At 35.7% G+C, this 22401-nt stretch overlaps 1 protein-coding gene across 2 annotated transcripts; it reads right to left on the bottom strand.

Annotated features, from left to right (window-relative positions):
- Nucleotides 1-871: 871 nt before the first annotated feature.
- fyb (FYN binding protein) lies at nt 872-20115 on the bottom strand. 2 transcript variants are annotated; one of them, XM_015382761.1, is made up of 19 exons: nt 19983-20115; nt 13500-14496; nt 11244-11373; nt 11097-11140; nt 10788-10810; nt 8897-8946; nt 8445-8565; nt 8178-8334; nt 6206-6323; nt 5953-5972; nt 5765-5837; nt 5517-5603; nt 5007-5047; nt 4528-4609; nt 4305-4404; nt 4063-4225; nt 2149-2179; nt 2029-2063; nt 872-1931 (listed from the first exon to the last, which is right to left on the bottom strand). In XM_015382761.1, the coding sequence occupies exons 1-19, from the start codon at nt 19983-19985 to the stop codon at nt 1909-1911; spliced, it is 2298 nt and encodes a 765-aa protein (XP_015238247.1). In that variant the 5' UTR covers nt 19986-20115; the 3' UTR covers nt 872-1908. The 2 variants fall into 2 exon arrangements, with proteins under 2 accessions (XP_015238247.1, XP_015238248.1); XM_015382762.1 differs by lacking the exon at nt 5517-5603.
- Between the last annotated feature and the right edge of the window lie 2286 nt (nt 20116-22401).

Genomic DNA, 22401 nt, shown 5'->3' with positions numbered 1-22401 from the left:
CATTAAATAATTAGTAACGATTAAAAAATCCGTGTATTTTTATTCTTACTTTGTAATTATTTAAATACCAAACAGAAACCAGGATAAGCATTGTGTTAGTACTCCCTGACGTTATACTCTATCTTTTATTATCTATTGTTAAAACACTTTACAGTACAGTATTTTATTGTTTATCTTTTAACTGTTCACTGGTATGTTATTCTTATACATTTCTCATAGGTGCACATTTGTGTGAAAGTATATAACCTCTATAACCTTTTTGCTGCTGTAATGCATGAATTTCCCCATATAGGGATATTCTATTCTATTCTATTCTATTCTATTCTATTCTATTCTATTCTATTCTATTCTATTCTATTCTATTCTATTCTATTCTATTCTATCTTGATATGTTGATTATCCTTGTCTACAGTGCCAGTCAGCATATGGGATACATATAGACATAAGAACATATATAAATATATACACCTGTCAGTTAGTTTGTCTTCTTCATGTCTGAGGCAGAAGGCAATTACAGAATGATGCTACAACCGCTAAGTTTGACAGTTGGTTTAGTGTGATTAGCTGTTTTCTTTTCATTTCTTTTTACAGCTCAAAAATAAATTATTAAGAGCTTAATTTCAATTTGAAATTGCTGCTGAAAATTAAACATTGTATATTTTTGAATGTAAACCTATCAGTGTAACTACTGTTTTTCCATTGGTTCATACGTCCATAATCAAATTTAAGATCCATGTAAATTTACATCTAGAGTTTGCACACCTGCCTTAGTAATAAGATCCACTTGGGTCTATGTTTTATGGGATTGTGTTCATTTGCTCCAGTGACAGATAAAGTGAAAGAAAATAATGCAAACAACTGTGGACAAATAGAGACAAATTCTGCTTTATTTTGAACATGTTAGTACAAGCCTGCAAGGATATTAACTTTGCACTTAATGTTTCACATTATTCTGAGAGTAAATGTGTAAGTCAGCAGTTGTTTGTGCAAGAAGAGTAGATAACAATACATAACAGCAATACATGTTTTCCTACTCATAAGAAGAATTAGAAACATTTGGACATGCTGATGAAGGCTGTAGTTACCTGTGTTTGCCACTGGATGACACAGAGGTTCCTTTAAGGACAAGATAATGCCTCCATTCCTAATATTTCCAGATGTTATAAGCATACACAGGTGTGACAGAGGCCTAGGTTTTATTTTATTTGGATAACCAAAAGTGCTACTCATTTCAACATGTCAGTGTCTTCATAATAGCACTTTAGATGTACTTTAGATTTTTACTTTAGATGTAAAAATATGAAAACGAACAATGCATTTCATCATTTGCACAGGACATCGAAAGCTATCTGGCACCTAAATTTACTGAGCAAATGAATTTCTGTTTAGGATTAAGTAGAAAAAAAATTTACAAATAATATATCTCAGATATATCAGATAAAGCAAGAAATGCTTAATATTTAATTAGTTAATAATTAATATACTGTTTCTGTTTCTACAGTGCAGCAAAACTATGAAAATGAACTTTAAAATTCAGTGCTGTAGAGTTTTGAACGTCAACCAAAGGAGAAAACATTAAAAAAAGGAAACAATAAAATACTGACGATCTAACTGATGTTTTGCACTTCACCTCTCTTCTGCTTTTCTTTTTGTTTTATTTTCCATGATCCAAACGTGCAAAAAAACAATTGATTGTTCAAATGACTTCTTGCTTCTACTTCTTCCTGTATCTGGATCTCATATGATTATTATCTTCAACACATATAATATAAATTAGAACAGGAGGACTAAATGTGATTTTGCTGCAATTTATACAGTATCTCCCAAAGTACCACCAAGGAACATAATAAATAACCAATAATAACAAGTGAACAGTCTCGGAGTATTCATGCCACTGCGGAACTTTTCTCAGTCATTGTCATAGATGCAGTCTAAAACAAAGAGAGAAAGAAGATATATATATTTCAAAATAATTAATTACCTGAATAGAAAATGTCTTATACATCCAATAGAATTGATTTGACAAACCATCTCCGCCAATGTCGTCATAGATTTCGCCATCACTGTAGGTCAAACAAATTGATTAGTGCTTGTAGTTTAAGTTAAATGTCTTATTCTTAGGGATATGTGAATATGTTCGGTACTTACTCGACCACATGGCTGGTTGAAACATAACCAACTGTAAAATGGAGATTTTTGAGTTTAGACACAGGCTGTACAATTGTAATCAAAGGAGGCTATTAAGTAACACAATTGAAGAAAAGACCAAGAGATATTTTACCATCTGACCCAGAGTTTCACAATTAGAGAAGAGGAAACCGCTATGGCTCAACATGTAGTGCTTTTATTTTATTTTTTTATCTTATTTACTTTTATTTTTATTTATTTTATCTTTTTGTGCAGCACTTTGGAAACCTTGTGTTTATTGAAATCGTGCTATATAAATAAAGTGGATTGGATTGGATTGGATGTAATGATCTTAGCACTGATGACTGGCTTAATGGTTCATTCCATTCACCTGTCTTGATCCACCCAGTTTCTCATCGCTGTTCATCTTATCCACCTGCTTCTACCTCTATTTCACCTGCCTTCTTCCAGTCATCTGTGCCAGATTATTCGAGCCTTCAATGAGCGTTCTCTAGTGTAGCTGTTGTTGTTCTGATTGCCTGATCCTGACCAGTTCTGTCCTCGGACCTTTAAGCCTGCCTGTTCCTGTTTCGGATTTGTTTGCCTGACCTGTCTTCGGACTCCTGCCAGTTTCTGCCTGTGAACTGAACCTGGATCTGCCTCCTGACCTCAACTTGGATTTCCCTTCGGTGCCTCTTCGGATCTCTGATCTTCTGGTCTGGACTCCTGTTAACCTCTTCATCAGCGGATTGGGCATCTCCTTCTGGAAACTCCTACTTTCCTTTGTCTGCTTGGGTCTGTTCATGAGTCAGTTCAGCAGTCTTCAGGGTCTTGCTCCTGGAACTCTCTTGGCTGGGTTCGCCATGTGCTTTTGTTAGCCATCCGGCTGGATTCTACTCCTTCTTCTAGGTAATAGCTGAACTCTAAAACCAGGTTAGGGACTCACACTCTCATAATCGCCCTCTGTCAGATTTACATGGTCACTAACCTGAGTTTTCCCTCTGCAGAGATTCCGGCCTTTGACACCTTGACCTTGTTGCTGAGTTGCTGATCTGACTTAAGTTAATAAACACTTAAGTGTATTACGATAATCTGTCTGCTTCGATATCTGAGTCCTCAGTTCTGAGCCTTGACACAACATTTCATTACAATACCATTGCCTCTGCTCACAGTGATGCCAGTTTTAAATCCCCACATACAGAGTGTTCACCATAAATAAAGCAGCTGATATAAAAAGCAACATTTTTATGTAATCTAAAATTTGAAGTTAGTCTTATGAACAGTCTGGATGCCTTGTGAAAAAATGTTTTTATGGTTTGATGAGTCACAAGATAGCCACAAGAAGTGGGTTTGGAGGAAACAAAGTGATCATGTCAAACCTAACAAAACCACAGTTACTGTGAAGCAAGTTGGTTGCAGAAAAACGCTGAAGGGGCATTTTACTGCGAGTCGTACGGATTATGCTGCAAAATGGTAATGAAATATTAGAAATAGAAGACTTTACGAAGTTCTTTAACCTTTTTCTGGAATCAACGGATGGGTGAAACATGTTTTCTGTCTGCACCTGCGCAACTCTTTAAAAAAAATTTAATAATGTTTATTTTCTTTTTATTTCAATATTTTTTTGCACTATTTGGTTTTATATTGTTTTGAGCAGCTAAAAATCTTGTTGTACCCTTGAGGAACAATGACAAATCAAGACTTCTGATTCTGATCAAATTTGCAGCTCTAAACAGCCAATGACATGGATAGAAAAAAAAAATTCAATATGTCATCACAAATTTATGCAACTCATTCTTCCATTTAAAATGTCATTGAGACTGTATGTTGCACATCATTCCACCCTGAAAAAGGATGGTTCCATGCATTAAAGGGAAAAAATTCCCTATACTGATAGGCGTAATTAGTGTATGCAAACTTTCAGGAGATACTCACACTTTCCCTCCTCGTTCCGACAGATTAGTTTGTCACCCTGAGCTTTGACGATGACGTCCAGTTCCTCCCCTGCTTTCACTGGCAGGTCTTTCCCAGACCACTTCTTGACGTTGAGTGTCGAGGTGATCGTCACCTGGCTCAGTACCTTTATCTCCCCTTCGTACTGAAGCAGAATCAAAACAGCATTGTAAGCTTTAACATCACACATTATATACCATGTGACTGTCAAAAGAACAACTGACTTTAAACTTTTTCCTGAACTCCTTCTCCTCCTTTTCAAACTTTTTCTGCTTCTTTGGGTCCATGTCTTCAGCTTTGTTTTTGCCTTTCATGACAGGGAGGCTTGACAGATAAAATGGTGTAAAGAGGAGGATAAATTACAAGTGGCTGGAAATTAACACCAAAATCTAATTTGCTGCAAAAATATTTAAACATTTTTTTGTCATAAAACTGATGCAGCTTTACCTGCTGATGGGAGGAGGAGGGGGTGCATTTGGAGAGTCGACATCATCATAAATCTCCTCGTCGATCGGTGCTCCAGGTCGATCTGTGTGGCATGCGTAAAATCAGAGAATAAGTATGCGTTTTTAAGTTTAAATTATATTTAATGAAGGAAAAGTGAAACTTATGAAGGAGTAGATAGAGCATATATTCAGTACTTTAGATCAGCAGAGACTTTTCCTGTTACTAAAAATAGGTCTACCTAGAAAGTTAATATCTGGAGGCGATCAGCTGGTTTCCCTTAGATACAAAACTTTCAACCTATCTGTCTGTATAATCTGATTGAATTGTCTCTGTTCAGTGCTTTAAGATATCCTGTGTTGCGGTCTGTGCTATATAAATAAACTCAAAAGAATAATTACCTTATAATAGCCAAGATAGATTGAATAAAATGTAACATTGATCAAACACTGTAATATGTGACTGTTAAATATTAAAAATACCTGAATTTCCAGGTGCAGCAAACTGGTCAGGTGCAGGCAGTCTGGCTCCACAGAAATCATATAGTTAAAATATCATCAGCAAATTATAACATATTATAGTTACATAGCTTATATTTGTTGTTAAGTAGCCAAAATAAAGCCCCATGCAAATACATTACATGTTAATAAGTATTCATGTTAAAGCTGTTAATGCCTCAGTATGCCATGCTGTAATCAGTCACATGCAAATCATTCATAATGATTAATACATTCACAGATGATGAAACATGCACACCTAAACATCTATTTTAGATTCAAGCAGTTAGAACTGCAGCAATCAAACTGAGTTCAAATCGTTCGGTTTCATGCTGATCAAAGTGAAGTGGTTGATTTAGTGCTGATCTGAGAAGGCCTGGTAAAATTCAGTCATTTTAAGGGAGATTTTAGGCCACAAGATATGGCTGAATTATTAGAAATTAAGAACAGCTGACAGGAGGTCTGTGATCAGTCTTACTAAGGAGCGTATTTTACACTTTAGAGCTGGGAGAACGTCTGTTTCGGTCAAAGATCCGCAGGAAGCTGCGGTTCCTCGCGGGTGAGGGCTGGTTTTCAAAGGAACTGCAAAGTCACCCAAGAACAGAAATATTGGACTTTGTTTGGGGGGGGGTTACTTCTTTAATTTCCCCATGTGTCGCATTTTCTGTTGAGTTCTTGCTGTTTAGGTTTATGAAAGAGATTCAAAGATGTAAATTTTCTTAAATTCTTTAATTAAATCCCACCTGACTTCCAGATGTGGATCAACTACATCATCATATATTTCACCATCTTCACCTGGTGGGGGAGGTAGGACAACTACCAGAATAGGATAACAAATGACCACAAAGCATTTTAGTAGTGATGCAACCTTGAATTAGATGCAGAATGAGTAATTTGATTTAATAAAATATTGAAAAAATAAGAGTTTTACCTGCAGGTCCTTTGGCACTGCTGCAGAAAGAGAAAGATGTTAGATATAAACATGAAATTCGTATTCAGTTCACTTTATTCTTAACAAATCTAGCATTTTAAAAGCAGCAAAGTGCCTCGTTAAATAGTTTTCTGAAAAGAAGAGTTTAATTATTAACCAACTGTGAAAAATAATCAGTGTAAGCAGCTTAAAAATAACAGCCACTTCTATGTGCAAACAAATTAAGAAAAGTTCAACAGCAGTTCTTTTTTACCCAGTGTCTGGCGATACGTCGATGTCATCATAGATTTCAGGTTCAAATTCTGGCTGAGCAGGCCGGTTCTTTAAGGAGTTAAAGTCAATTTCCACTGAGGTTGTTTTGACATAGCCAACTGCATAAAAAGAGTAAAAAACGGAGGTTCTGATTGACATGCAAACAGATTAAATTAATATATATGGAAGGGAAAATATTATCATGATCTAAAGCCTAGATAAGTAGTCTGAAAATGTACTTCTATGACGCAGATATACTCATAGTAGACCACCTCTCTAAACCAAGGCTTGGGTACTATGGAGGTTGACGAGTTAGGGTAATGAGCTTAAAAAAGGAGCAAGCATTTAACTGTATCTGCTGTTTGATTATTCAGTATTTCCCTATTTTGACTTTCCTACTGATAGTAGTATCAAAGTAACCTTTTAGGGATATGGGGGATATACTATACATATGGAGGAGTGTTGGCCTAGCTGTTAGAGAAAGTTAGAGCAAGGTTGCAAATAACCGGTTCGATCCCCACAGTCTCACCTCTGATTCTTTGAGCAAAACCTTTAACCCCTGATTGCTCCCCGGGCGCCACACAATGGCAGCCTACTGCTCCCCACGGGGAAGGGTTAAAATGCAGAAAATTAATTTCCACATTGTGGGACAATAAAGGGATTTACATTTACATTTTATATATGCTGACTTATGCTAACACCAACAGTGGAGTTGGTGTAAAAAAAGACAAAAAAAAAACAAAAACAACAAAAAGACCATTTGTGTTCATAAGCTGTTATATTGAGAGTCTGCCACCTCTGGCTATCACAGGGAAGTGCAGCCTAGTGTTTAGGGCATTCTGCTTCTTGGGCGCTGCACAATGGCACCCCACTGCTCCCTAAGGATATGCGTTAGATGCAGTAAGTTAATTATGTTGCTCTGTACTTGTGACTGTGTAATTACAATAAAAAAGCTAAAAAAAAAAAAAAAAACAAAGAGAACAAAAACTTCATTCTCTTTTACTTTGTTTGCTAAACTGGTTTATTGTCCATGAAAATGTCTAGTGTGAAACAGATGCACCATTGCCCATCAAACTGGAGGAGAGATACACACTGGTTCTCTAGGTTGCCTGGTCCAACCCAAATCTGATTACTTCATAACTGTTTTGATCCATTTTTCCCCAAACTGTTCCCAGGGACACCGTTAGCTGTGAAAGATGTCTAAACAGTTAACACATCTCTATCAGAGCAGACCAGGTCAACCAAAACATAATTTGGTGTTTTTTCTGTCTGTTCTCATCCTGCAAGGAATAATAATCAAAGTTCTATTATGAAAATTCTCACCAATTTTATTCATTAACTGAATCTATTCAGGTGCATAATTTATTTACAGTTGATTTACAGAATTTTTGCTGATGGTTTCCTCAGACTAATGCTAAACAACTACAAAAAAAGAGGGAGCTTGCTCATTAGAGTAACAATGTTTGTAGAATTGATGCAGGATTACTACCAGGAGTTTAGCTTTATCCATCTTCAATTTTAGTTAAAAACATTTACCGTAATTACAACTGGTCATTTGTGACAGATGCACTACAGACTGAGTGAGCTTGTTACAGAGTGCTTATAAATGGCGGGTCTTTTGGATAAACCTTGTTCCTTCTTCCTCCTCTTTCTTTGGAACAAGTTGGTAAATATATGCAATATATATTTACCTGAGCAGGTTTAGAGCAATACATTGTACTATACATCACTGTGAGTCAAGCAAAAACTATAAATTGTTATAAATAATAAATAGCATATTATATCTTAAGTCGGACGTATTGGAAATGTTGCAGTTTCTTTTAGTTTCTTTCTGCTCATATCTTTGTTAAAATGTTTTGATATATTTTCCATCCTAAGACATGTTGATGTATATTTATCTGTTCAGACTAAATATAAAAACTCAGTTAATACAAACAGACTTCGTTTAAGACCATACGTTTTTAAAAACATACATGATCCATCTGCTGACCGTGCCAACCACTTCCCCTCCGGGTTCCCCCCAACACGGATGATATCCAGTTGGTCTCCCTGCTTCACAGCCAGATCCATTTTGCTGCCTTTGCAATCTGTGATAGCTTTTCCTTTCTGAATGACCTCCATGGAATCTATCTGAGAAACACAGACATGAATAAGGATCCAGTTAGCAAATCCCTTTTTAGTTTTTTGTGTGAAAATATCTTCCTTTCGAACTCAGAACAGATTCAGCTGTGTTCAAATACTTTAAACTTCTTCTTGGCTTCTTGTTCTTTCTTTTCGCGCTCCTTCTGTTCCTTCTTTGCCGCCTCCAGTCGCTTTTTCTCCTCTTTATCGTCTTTCTTTTTCTCTTGGTTTGCCTCTTCCCTGTAGAAGATAGACAACAAATGTGATGAAGTAGGTAAATAAAGTGAAACAAGTGAAGAAAACTCTACCTTAAATCTTTAAATTAAACTTATATAAAGACTAATTGTTTCCTGAACTGTTGCAGAACCAGCAGAGAGTACTAACAGGGCCACATCCCACTTTCTATTAGAAATGTGTAATAAGCTTTTTAAAAGGCTGAAATAACTAACTGAATGAAAACAGCAATGTTAAATGTAAACAATGAAATGACATTTTGCTAAACAAATATAAAGTAGCTTAAACAAAACAACCAACTCTTAAGATATTTAGTTCTCTGGATTAATTTCCTCACCATCGATCATCCAGATCTTCATACATTTCTTCATCGTCATCAAGTTCCTCCTGAATGGAAGACATGAACACATTTATTTTAAAAATGTTTATTATTAACGGTATAAATATAATAATGGTAATAAAGGTAAAGATATAATGGTATATATCTTTTCTGGGTGGATCACCTAAATAAGTGGTCCTCCTAGTTGTCAATCTTTCTGTGATATGTATACATAAGGCCGTCCTACGTGAGTCTGACATAGTGGAAAAATTGCCATTCTTCTTTTGGAAAGTAAGATTGTCAACAGCAACTTTTAAACAGAGCGTGCATGAGCAGAATTGGGCTTGCGCATGCTCTCGCACGTGTTCAATAGGAGTTCCCTCTTTGCAGCGGGTACAGCGTTATGCATTTGCCTTTTTTTTCCTTTAAAGTGAAGATGGCAGGTCTTTAAAAAAAAATCATGAAAATCCTTCATGGTTTAAAGAAAATCGTTTTTTAGATACTTTATTTTCTTGGTTTTACTAAGTTTACTGTTCCAAAAATGAAAAAAAAATAATAATAATTAAAAGTCAGAGCACTTGTCTTTACACCTTGGGGTTGCAGATATAAATATGAATTTGTGAACAGGGCAATGAAATGTGCAGAGGGATTATTTTTAGTCACGCTGAAATGTGTGCTGGTCTGTAAAGTACTCTCAGTGCCATCTATTAGCATGGTGAGTTTCCGATTAATCAAATATTGTCCTCACTTTTATATCATCTTATTCATTTTAGATTTACATCAACTCAGCTTTTTTTTTTTTTTACTCAAATCTCATTGGAATTCAGTGAAGTATGCATTTTTCCTCACTAAAACCATCAAGCAGATGCTATTTTTACACATATCCAACACATCACCCACAAGTAATCTAGTGATAACATTTCCAAAGCTTTGATTCATAAATTGTGAAACAAACAATTTCTTTGTATATCTATCAACTTAGCTTAAATTGTATAGTTACCAGTATGGGCCTTAACATCTTTGCATGTGTATCTTAATTAATTAGAATATCCAGGAAAACTTCTAATTTCAGTGGTTTCAGCAATTGAAATATTCCTAAGCATAAAAAGTTTAGAAATTTTCCAGTAGAAAGTCATTAACACTCCTAAAAAAGGAAGCAAGCCAGATGCAAAAGAAGAGTTCTGCATCCCACAGCGCTAATGTGCTTCAAGATGTATCAGCAACATTTTGTACAACTGGAACATCCCTTGTGTGACCGCACTAATCTCCACCAGGGATATCATACATTAGTTATAACTAGAATGGACAGTTATAATTTTATGAAAGTTATCATTTTCATTTAAATGTCAGTGCAGCCTTCTATCAGGCTCCCAGACCACTTTCCTCTGCTAACAAACCTTTAAGAAGATACAGCTTTTTTTGTGCAAATGTATCTTACCTAAACCCCATAGAGATCAATGGAGTATTGTCGAGGAAGGTAGAGGCAGCATTTCTATCAACACAGGCTACCGGAATGGATTACTTGAATGCAGCTCTTAAAGCAACCTGAGGCTCCTCAACAGCTCATGGTGATAACCTTTAGCTCCATATCATGCAGCATGGATGTAGTAATTCATATAAAAGCCTCATCAAAGTATTGAGTACATGAACTGGATAATATATGGATAAACGTTTTGGTCAGCTGATTCTTCTGTGTTTAAAATCTTTTATTCATTGGTTTTAATTTACTGAGAGGAATTTTAGATTATTATCAGCTTTATCTTCTAATCAACAGCTTTAACATTTTCAAACAGATCTAAATATGGCGAATCCATTCAAAATGAGTCCTAATATTCAAACCGGATTACTAAAATAAATATATATTTGATTATATTTCAATAGTAAATTTTAAGCAAATAGAATAACATACCTTTGCCCTCTGACTCGGATGGCCTGTAAAGCAGAAAAAAAGATGGAAAGAAAATGAAAATCTAGTTTTACCATGAAAATGAGTCATGAATGACTATCAAAAATGCTGCTGCAACGCCTGATTATTGTGTTTTCTCAGCATATAAATTAAATGGAAGTAAATGGGATGGATATCACATGCAAATGACCAACAAAATGACTCGTAGGGTTCAGCAGCGCATGCTTGTTTCACTTTTACTCTCACATTTAATATCTTGGCACTTATAACCCTTCAAATGGTATTAAATGTATACGCCATCAATATACTTACTGAACACAGGAGGAGGAGGAGGAGGGGTATCATCTGACTGGTTTCTAGAGAGAATAGTTGGGATTTAGCTGCTTTTAACTTTACGTGTACCCAGATCATATAAAGTGTATCTTAATCACCAATACATTTGGTCTTTTCAGGACTTACGTGGTTACATGTCTTGCAGGTAGAACTGGCGGTAACGTTGGTGGTGCTTGACTCTGTGGTACATTCTGTGTCTGGTTGCTAAGGTTAGGTGCCAAAGGAGCTGGGACAGTGGATTTCTTAAAAGCAGCACCTTACATTACAAAAATATAAAAAAAAAACACAGCTCTCAAAATCGGCTCCTAGTGGCACTAAATGCTACCTGTGCTAATATTTTAACTTTTTAGAACTATCTCATTCAATTGAATTTGGAAAACTTTTGCATCCAAAGAGAACTGATTAGGAAAATTGGCATTTTCTTAAAGATAACGAAAAAAAAAAACTAATGTACAGGAATCTGCAAATACACAACAACATGTCTGAATTCAGGAATTTGTCATAAGAAAAACAGTATATTATCAAACAAAAGGTATAAAGAATTAACCTACATTTGAGAAGCAGTTTTCAGAATCTTTAATGGGAGTTTGAAGCATATCGACATTTTTTTTTAAATACGTTTTTTTGTTTTTTTTTGCTGTATAATTTCAGCTATTTCATTTAAGCATCTGCTGGAGAAAGCTACTTCACACAATGATGCAGCCACCACCACGTTTCATCATGTGTCTGTTTTCTGCTACACCTCCTGTTTTGCATTTAGTCCTAAAAATACGCCGCCTTCTACAGGGATTTGCTGTGTTCCTACATGGCCTGTGGCAAACTGCAAACATGGCTTAGTGGGTTTTGTTTAGTGATGGATTTTTGTAGGACTATATATTAGTCAAACCATGACAGAAGCTGCAAGACTAGTAAATATGCTGACTACTTTTAAGGATAATGCTTAATATCAGCCAAATATTAAGATGAGAGGAAAGTGTTGTAACAGATATTATAGGTATATAAGTTCCTTTTAGAGCCCCAGTTTTTTAGTGAACTTTCTTATTCTCCATTTTTTTTTTAAACCATAGCTCAGTGTTTCTGGTAATATTTGTCAGAAATTGATCCAAATGGGGTTTGCAGCCAAAAACAGAGTTTGGCTCGAAACAATAATTTTTGCCGGAACTTACTTCCTCATGTGGTGAAACCAGTTCAGCTGTCAAAAGGGGGGGGGGCAGAAAGGAGAAACTGGATGGGGAACTCAGCTGAGGCAAATAGAGGAACCAAGTGTGTTTGTTAATGTTCTGCCGGTCATTTGAAGCATTTTAACACAGCAGCATTTATGAAGCATAAGCAGGGTTCTGACGAACTGAAAAGTTTGATAAGAGATAAAAGGAGGCAAAAGATTGCTATAATAAGACAATTTGTCTAAAAGCAATGATGCTCAAAAAGTTTTAACTTTACTCTGTTACACATTAACTAAAGATTTCACTAAAACCACACAAATGTGTGAAGCAAGTCCTGTTCACACTTTGAACAGCCTTTCACAGTACAGCCTTATTCTACACTTGATATACAGGAAATGTCCTACAAGGCATGCAAACATTAAACTTAAATAAAAAAAATGACCAGTTAAACTTTAACAGGATCCAATGATTAGAAAACTTAATCCTTCCAGTTAGGTTTTAACGTGTTGATTTAGAAATCATCAACCTTTGAAGGTTTAGTTATGCAATTAAAGCTGTTCTAACAAAACATGAAGTATTCGTTCTCCTTTGAAAAATGGAAAAAGAGTGCTTGAATATCAATGTGCATTTCATGATATTTTCAAAATCCTTGTGAGTCTGTTATATTTATAAGTCCCATTTTGTTGTTTTCTATAAGGGGTCGGGGTGGCAGTTGTGGGTGTCTAGTTGTTGCATTTATGAACGTATAGCTTTTGATAAATGGCTGCAATTTTCAGCACTCTTGCTTTACAGCAGGACAGGCCTATGTTTGAAGCCTGGCCTAGGGGCTTTTTGAAGTTTGCATATGCTATGCTGTGTATGTTAAGGGTCTTTTCAGGAAATCTGGTTTCCTCTCACTGCCCAAAAATATCTATGTAAAGTTAACGCATATCTTGATATTGCTTTAGGTAGTAGAATATTCAACAGATAGTTTGTATGATGCTTCCCTAGTGTTTATCCATTTAGCAAGGCTAAGTTTATGAAATTGAAAAGGAAGCATTCAACGTTTCCTTTACATCCAGATGTAATATTAAGAAAAATGCAAACCACTGTGCACAATGCAAACCATAGGAACTGAGGTAAGGGGACTCTAATGTACTTCCTGATCTCAGGGGTACAAAGCAGTAGTTTTATTAATAGTATTTTTGTGTCAAAGAAATCACTTCCGTATTGAACTTACCTTCTGTAGGGGCCTCTGCGGTTCTTTTGAAGCTCTGTAGGTCTACTTTGGGAGGTCGATTAGGTTTTGCCGGAGGGGGACCCAAAGCTAAACTGTTGGGGAGAGGGTTGCGCTTTAGGCCTGGAGGAATGTCACCGTTAATACCATCAGCCTTGGCAGGATCTTTGGACGGCTTCTTCAGGCTTGGCTTTTTGTTGGCTGGAGGTTTGGGAGGAAAAGCAGAGTTCATGGCAGAGACAGATGGTTTGTTGGCCCCACCACTCTCTGACTGCTCAGATGGGTCCTTTTCCTTATTGAACAAACTTTGAGCATTCTTGAAGTTATTGGTGGGCTTAGGAGTAATCTTTGCTTGTGGTGGAAACTTGCTTGCAGTGTCTGTCTTTGTTTCTGGCTGATCTTCATTCTGTTGCTTCATTTTTAGAACGTTGCTGGAAGGCTTTTGAAGTGAGTTAGGTATTTTGAGAGGCATTGGGCTGGTGTTTGTTGCAGCACCACCTCCGCTGTCTTCTTTGACCCAGCTTGGTTTGGAGTTAAGTGCACCAGGCGGCTTTGGAAACACAGGTTTGGTTTCAGGCATAGTGGAGTTCAATGGAGGTTTATTAAAAGGCGGTTTATGCAAAGGTACTTTAGCTTCAGCAGCTTGGGAAAAAGGTGGTTTCAAGGGTGTTTGTACTTTATTAAAAACTGGTGGTTTGGTGATGGTGGTATCATCTATGGAGTTGGCAAATTTTCCTGCCAACGCTTTAGTTTTGCTTGGTTCATGTGCATCTGAGTCACTTTTAGTGAATTGTGTGCTTTTCAGAAAAGGTGGCTTTGAGGGAGAGTTTATTGCACCGCCTGACAGGCTCTCCAAAACAGGTTTCTTTTGCATTGCTGGGCCAGAGGAGAGCACGGGTTGCAGGGGTGCTTTTGGACGTCCCACTGGAGTGGAGTCATCGACGCTTGCTCCGCTTGCCTGAAAGCGGGCCATGATGGCCTTTACATCAGACTTGTTTGCCTTGAAAAAAAAAATAAAAAAATAAAATTAAAGAGTTATATTTGAAACATTTAGTGCTTATCATATTCCCACCTCTTGAAACAATAAAAAATCAGTTGCTTTATAAAGATAAATTATTTTAAATATTAGTGATCAAAAAATAAACCTACAGCAGACCCACTAATCTGTGACCTGGAACCATTCATTTTAAAAAATAAAATCTTTGGTCAGCATTTAATTTCAAGCAAAACCAACAGCCATTAGAAATAACATAGTAAGCATAATTCGACAGTGTGTAGTAAGAAATACTGTTTACACACATGGAAGACGGTAGCCTGGACAAATAAGAGCATAATGTAAGCTTTCAATCAAAATAATCTAAAGAAAAGGAACAACACACCATTTCTGCTGTGAAACTAGGGGGTATAATGGCAGTATAATGTTTGGATGTATTTCTAGTGCAAAGAAAACGGAGAAAAGATGTAGAAAGAAAATTTGTCCGAGTTGCATGAGAAGATAGATGATTGACGTGGGAAACTAGAGGAAGAAGACCCATTTGGAGGCAATAAAAGACAAGCCAGAGCTACAATTGAAATGTTAATCTCAAATAATAGCCATGTGTATAAAAAGCCTAGTTTAACTTTTTACCCCAACATTGTTAATCATCTGTGATAAGGCTTAAAAGTAGAAGTTCACACCTACTTTTAACAAGCTACAGCTATTTTCTAAACAGGAACTGTTGTCAAAGACAAACCTCCAAAATTTTGAAGTTGAAATTGCAGCCAAAGGTGGTTCTGCAAACAGGGCAAGGCAGTTAAGAGCTTTAGTCAAAAATCAAAGTCAAAAACTATATATAAAAAAAACAGTGAATCAATACAGTGGAATGAAGCAGGTATATGGGATTACACTATAACTTGCTGCTCTGATTAATTAGAAATCAATATGGCTAGGGAATACCACAATGAGAGCATTTTAACTATCCTGGAACCAATTAAAAACATGAATAACCTTCAGGTCACAACAGTTAAGAAAATGCTTGACCTTAAATGGCATAGATAATAAAAGCCAGACTAAACTACAGAGGCATTCTTACATGGTACACTTTCCAGATTTCCATCCACTTTATGACCATACACTACAATAGATGAGTAAAAGTTTAGCTTTGCTTTAACATCAACTGACAAAGACAGAAACCAAAACTGCTAGTCAAAAAAAAGGGAATAACATGATGTACAGACTGAGAAATAAAAGTTTAAAAAGGAACAGAAAGTTGCAAAACTAAAAAAAGACACCCTAATTCCTGCAAAGAAAAAATACACTGTGCTTTTTATCTTGTTAGCTGACCCACCAGTCAGTTTTTTTTTTCTTTTATGTTCTTAGGTCAGTTGCACCAAGTTTACAGAAACCCATATGAGGCTCATGTCAGTTTATACCAGGGTTGTAAACATGTGGCTTAAATATGTTAAAAGGTGAGAAGTGAGAGGAGGACACTGAAGCCAGCTCTTTTTCATTTAACAACTTTTAATACTTTTAGTGACATTAACAGTCTTTTAGTACAATTCCTGCAGATGAGATTGCAAGCCTGACCATTTCAGCAATCATTATAAATTGAGAGGTTCTGAATCAAATTTTGCAAAAATAAAAAAGTTAAAGCTTTCCCTACAGGTTTTTGCTTTGGAGTCTTTCAGCCTTAATGCTGGAACTATGAAATTTTCAGCAGTGAAGCAAATAAAGATTAAAAGATTCAAAATAAGGGGTGGATGTATTTAAAACGACTGTTAAATATGCAAGAAGCAAATGAATGAAACCATATTTCTATACCAACAATCAACTAAACATATGGTTTTGTTTTTATGTAATTCTGAACTTGACACTGCCAAGCGAAGGTCTTTGTACCCCCACAACATTTTTCAGGTCATAACCACAAGCATTTCAATTGGATTTCATGAAAAAGAGCAACACAAAGTAGAGTGAAACTGTGAAAATAAATAAGTGTGTGTGTTGTTTTTTTTTTTTTTATCTCTTACAACTAAATATTCAGCATGACCTAGAGTGCAGCATTTCAGTGGGTGTTAATTATTCTGCAAAGCACTGTGCAGAATAGAAGAACACTAACTGCTGGCCGGCTGGTCTTGGCCAATAAACGTTAATGTCTGTACTTGTCAAACCACATTTGCACCAGCTTCCTGGCCTGCCTTTGTCAAAAACACAGACAGTTCAAAACTATTGCAAAGGCTTTTGATTTTCAGTTTTAGTTCACAAGAAGACGTGGATAGAGCTATTCTAAGTTTTAGTCAACCCTTGCAGGATAATGAATGTAAGTGCAACACTTAAAATTGTGTTTTTCTTAATTTGTGCAGTAACTAATAGCATGAAAAAACTGGCTATTATACTTTTTTGTGGTAAACATTGAGGCCTGACAGTTTGTCACCTAAACATCCATGAGTGTAAACAGAAAGTAGTGTACCACTGCCCAAAATGCCGCATTGTAACTAAGACTACATACTGTACACGCTGGAGTTTTCAAATTCCCAAAGGCTGAACAAGCAGCAACAGCCGCTCCTATTTTAATGAGGCCCGTTCGAATGGAGACAAGAGTTACCTACCCAGGAAGTAGAGATAAGAGCCTGTGGACACAGGATTGCTTTTAATCTAACTGTACGGCAAAAAAAACACGGAAAGCTACAGGGTGCACAATGTCAAGGCAAATGGGAATTAAAAGCAGTGTGAAGCTCAGCTGGAATATTGTGTTAGATTTACATCTAAAATATAGCATGGATATTAATGCTGGTGAATTTTATCTACCAGAAACCCCTTTTTGAAAGAAAATGTAATGTTTTAACTAGAGGAAATTTTAGTTTTTGATATTCTTATCCTGGAAGACACTCCTAATTTTTTTTTAGTTTGAAAGCCAAAATTATCACAATAAAGATAATAAAATCACCATTGATTTGTAATACTTGGAATGATTAACTCAAGAGTCATTAGATTGTTTTACCAACATGTCTCCATACACCTCATCTATGATGTGTGTTGGAATATTGAGCAATCAAATATATTAAAACTGCTTTGTAGACTGCTAGTCACATTGTTGACAGTAAATCCCATTTGATCTCACTCAGGTTATGACTCTGGTTTGGTGCTGGGGTATTAGGCAGACATGATTATCCAAACGGTTTCAAGCCATCCGCTCTGCTAATGGTTTGCTACATGGCATGAGGTTGTTGCCCGTATGAAGGAAGCTAAGGCTTTAAAAGCTACATATTCAAAACCTCTAAAACTTTCCACCATACACTTCCTCCTAAAGGCTTTTTAATGAGATGCCACAGAAAGTGCTGGAGTGACAGAAAGTTTCTCAAGCTGTATATAGCAAACAGCAACAGAAAACTTCCGCTCCCCCACTTGTTTCTGTGCACTGCCAATCAAATCGTTGACAGAAATCCTTTTACTTCATCACTTGCTTTAAAAAAATGAATCTGTTTTGTGGCTGTTTCTGGATTGCTAAAATATGGATACTCAAAAAGGAAATTAAAGAAGCACGCACATTATTCCTATAAATTTAAGAATGTTTCAAGCAACAGTCAGAAATGTACAATTGACATGTTGGTTAATAAAATGAGCAGCTATCGGAGCAGCTAACCTGACTAATAACTTTAATTAATTAATAAAACCTTTCTTCTATACTAAATCCACAAATATGAAATTAAATAATATTTCAAGTACTTGAAAACTCGTAAAAAGTTTCTATACTTTTGCTCATGTTTAAGAATAAAGATCTAAATAATATTATCCCCAGCATTTATCATTATCAATGAACAATAAAACCACCAGTGCCTGTGCATACATTATTAGATTGAGAGTTACTTCTTCTGTCTGTTTCTGTCAGTTAGATATCTCAGCCCTAGCTTATTGAAATGCCTTCACAACAGGCATAACATTTGGTTTCATACAAAATAGGGGGATGGGGAAAAGAGGAAAGATTTTATCTTATTACTTCTGTTTCTTCACCACAGAGATCTATAAATTACTTAATGTATTCTGTGCTAAACTGTTGCACATTTTGCTTCCCCAAAAATTGTGAAAGCTTCAGTTGCAATTTTGTAAAAAACTTGGGTGTTTTGTGACATACTGGAAACCCCTCTGAAAATGGAGCGACAACCAACAATAAGAAAAAAGAACTTGGAGGTTATAGTCTGCGTCATCTGATTGGTTATAGAACTAAATGTCTGTTTTCGAGTGTTTTAGTATGGTTTAGGTTTGTTGATATGGGCAGTATGGCTCTCTACCCATAGCACCAATCTATCAGAGATAAACTCTAAAATAAAACAGTTACCTGTCATTACACCCTAATGTGAGTTCAGTTGTTTTTTATTGTCGTTTTCTGACATCCTTTCAACGCGGTTAGAGAATTGTAGGAGAATTTTGCAAGATTTGCTTTTTTGTCTTCCTTTTGCTTTGGCAGAGATTCATTTATATGGTAACAGGACCAATCTACATTCAAGCTAGATTAAATTCAAAAATAGTTATTAATCCAAAAAAAAAAAATGTTCTCACTCATTAGGTTTTTGCTCAAAAAGTTTTTGTAGATGTTTGATAACTATGGACAGGAAGGATCTTCCGAAGCGGATCTGTAAAGGTTTTTTTTTTTTTTTTTGTGAACTATTTTGTTGTTAAACCTTCTTTAGAAGGGAATCCTCACTCTTCCATGATGTTCTTCTGTTTATACAAACCCTTCTTTGTAAAATCATCTCTAGAGGAAGGACGAAACAGAGCCAACCTTCTTTATTAGCTTGTTGATATTTTTTAAGTCAGTTGCTCTAATACTATGATGACAGAAGAGATCACACTCTCTAAATATAATATTTATTTCTCATTAAAACCATCACGTACTTCCTTATCACACCTTGACTATTCTTATTTTCTATTTTAAACATTTTTTCTATTAAGCGTTTTGTGAAATGTATTACTTTATAAATTAAATCAAAAAGGATCTGTACATTTTTCCAGATAACTCTTTGGATGACCAACGTATATATTGGGTGAGGAGGCTGGTTAAATGCTGCATGTTGTACTTCATACAGGATCTGACACAATAACAATGCAGAAAATATATTTTAAGGAACAACTAAGAACTCCATCACTTCTATAAACTGAGAAGACTTTGGACTTTCACTTAGGTTGAACATGTGGTGTTTCTTTAGACAGTTAAACCTAAGAACAAAGCATTGACTAACTGAAAACCCCAAACCTGTAGCTATAACTAATTGTTTTTTTTCATTTTACAATCCAAAAAATAAAATATTAGCCTAAACCAGGATGATCTGATGATAATGATAGTATTAAATATTAAAACTCTTTCCACTGTAGTTATATTCATGGTAACTGAATTTTAACTAATGGCAGACTAATGTCCATCCTGACTAAAGACGCCTTATTATAACATGCAGAAATTCACCAGAGGGTGAGAAAAAAAGTTATACTTGATCAGTGATGAATTATTTACTTACCATCCTTCCAGCAATAGTCCTGCACAGGTTAGCTCAGTTGAATTTATTGGACAGGAATGTTTGTTCAGTGTTCCTCTGCGAAGGCTCTGCTGCTGTCAAAGAGAAACAAAGGCACCGACGTGGGGAGAGACACTGAGCAAAAAACTCAGAGGAACCAACTGTGTGACAGTTTTTTTTTTTTTTTGCTGTGGGTGGACGCAAACTCTAGTCGTGACATAAGCATTTGTCTACAACTGACTACTTCCTCTCTAAGTAGTACATTTGTGCTTTGTGAAAATGTGAGTGTCACAGAGTCTCTGTTATCTTTGGGTTTTCATCTCATGGATTTGCCTATCTGTGGCAAACACCCTGCAGTTTCACCTCTGTGCTTTGTAACTGATGTTCAGTCAGTCAACGATAGGTAAATAACCAAACAAAACAAAAATAGATCTTAGTAAAATTAAAAACAAAGGTAAACAATAACACAGTATCCCAGGTATCCCCTTATAATACTGCAAATAGGATTCAACACTTTGTTAAGAATGAATCAATCCTATTGTGAACGAAAAAGTAAGGTTTGACATTAAAGGGTTACTTACTCCTAAATCAACCATTTTTGTAATAAACTATATAAATAGATATGTTATAGTGCTGTCTTTTTCTAATAGAACTGACAATAGCAGCTCTACCCTGTTCTCTGCTGACTCACTCCTCCTACACATATTCTTTCGCTTTGGGACTGACAATAATTTAGGTTATTGTCTTATAATGGATAAAATATGATATCCTCATTATAAAAGTTTATACATTTTGTTTTTTTTAATTAAGAGTATTTGGTTCTGCTATTTATGGACTGTTCCAATGAACAGTTGCCTTTCACATCTCTCCTTCTTTCTATATCTCTGCTTCTGTCTCCTTGAACCCCAGACGGCTTCTGCAGATGGCCGCTCACACTGAGCCTGGTTCAACTGGAGGTTTCTTCCTGTTAAAAGGGAGTTTTTCCTCTCCACTGTTGTTACAAGCATGCTTGATGTGAGGGATTTTCTTTGAGTCAATGATTTGATGCAATCAGCTGTTTTTTTTCCCCAGATAGAAAACTTTGAATCAGTATGACTATATGATCTGGTTGAATTGTGAAGTAACTTGAGATGACATGTGTTGCAAATTGGAGCTATATAAATACATTTAATTTAATTGAATTGTATGTCAGGGGAGAGAGCAGCTATGCCAGCGGCTCAAACCAGTACAGTTCTGGGCTGCCGATCTGTTCCACTCTAGTCAAGATAGTAGAAAGAAATCTGATTAATTCATGCAAACACCATCTTCTGGGGTACATTCAACCCTTCACGATCAAATCCCTTCCTACTTGTTATTCCTACCTTATTTCCTACTAAGTTTTAGCATAAACAATAATGTTTAGAGAATGCTTGAAAAGGTTGTGGAAAAATATGGTGTCTCACTAAGTGTAATTGTTTTCTCCAAAGCACCTAATAAATTTTAATTACTAATTAAAGACAAAAGAATAACAAGACACTCCTTTGAGTTACCTTATTTGTCGCCCACCTGTTTAATTGAAATTGTATTTTAGAAAAGACAAACTATTTGAAAGTAAAACTATGGATAGCATTTTTTTTTTGGTGATTTCATGTGTTTTTTGGATCCAAGCCAGGTTTCCCTCACAAAAGACTTGCTATCTATCGTGGCCAAACCTGTTTAGTAAAAGAGATTAATAGAGGATGTAATTTAATGATAGAAAACTGCTATTTTGAGGGATTGTAATGTCCTTTTTGTGAAGCAAAACTTCTCATCTTTTAGCCACCAGGGGGCGTTTTCCCTGTCAGGTAACTGTCAGGTTTAGCCTCCCTAAAGCCACTGGCAACACTTTCCAAAGTTGGACAGTCTTCCTTTGTGTTTTTGAATGTGATAGCAGACAACTTGGATGATCAGATGATCTGTCTTGGATTTATTTATAAAGAAAAGAGCACAAAATAAATCCTACAACAGACCAAAAATATGTTATTTTTGGAGGAGAGCAGCACACCCCTCAACAGTTGTTAGTGTTTTGCAGAAATTACTATTTTTTTTTATCACATATGAGCTTTAAATGCTGTTGAGCCACTGATTTTTTTATTAGTTACAAATTAATATCCAATAAGTCATTTTTTGAAAAGCCTACATGAAAACCAATATATTTCAACAATAAACTTGATTGTGTGAGTAATCTAGCAGGTTAAAAAATGCACTCAGATGCAATAAATAAGGTGAACAGGCAAGACAAAAACTGCAAAGTAACTTTGGAAACATTGAAAAGACTTTTAAGAATGTATGTTAGTTCTACACAGGACTCCTTTTCACACTTTGCTGTAACAGTTTTGTCCAATGGTGTGTCATGTGTTTTATGGTATATATATATATATATATATATATATATATATATATA

This window comes from Cyprinodon variegatus, unplaced genomic scaffold (genome assembly GCF_000732505.1).
Source record: "Cyprinodon variegatus isolate N-32 unplaced genomic scaffold, C_variegatus-1.0 Scaffold266, whole genome shotgun sequence".
In the NCBI taxonomy this organism is placed as follows: domain Eukaryota; kingdom Metazoa; phylum Chordata; class Actinopteri; order Cyprinodontiformes; family Cyprinodontidae; genus Cyprinodon; species Cyprinodon variegatus.
The sequence above is the reverse complement of the archived record's forward strand: the minus strand, read 5'-3'. Positions and strand labels throughout refer to the sequence as shown.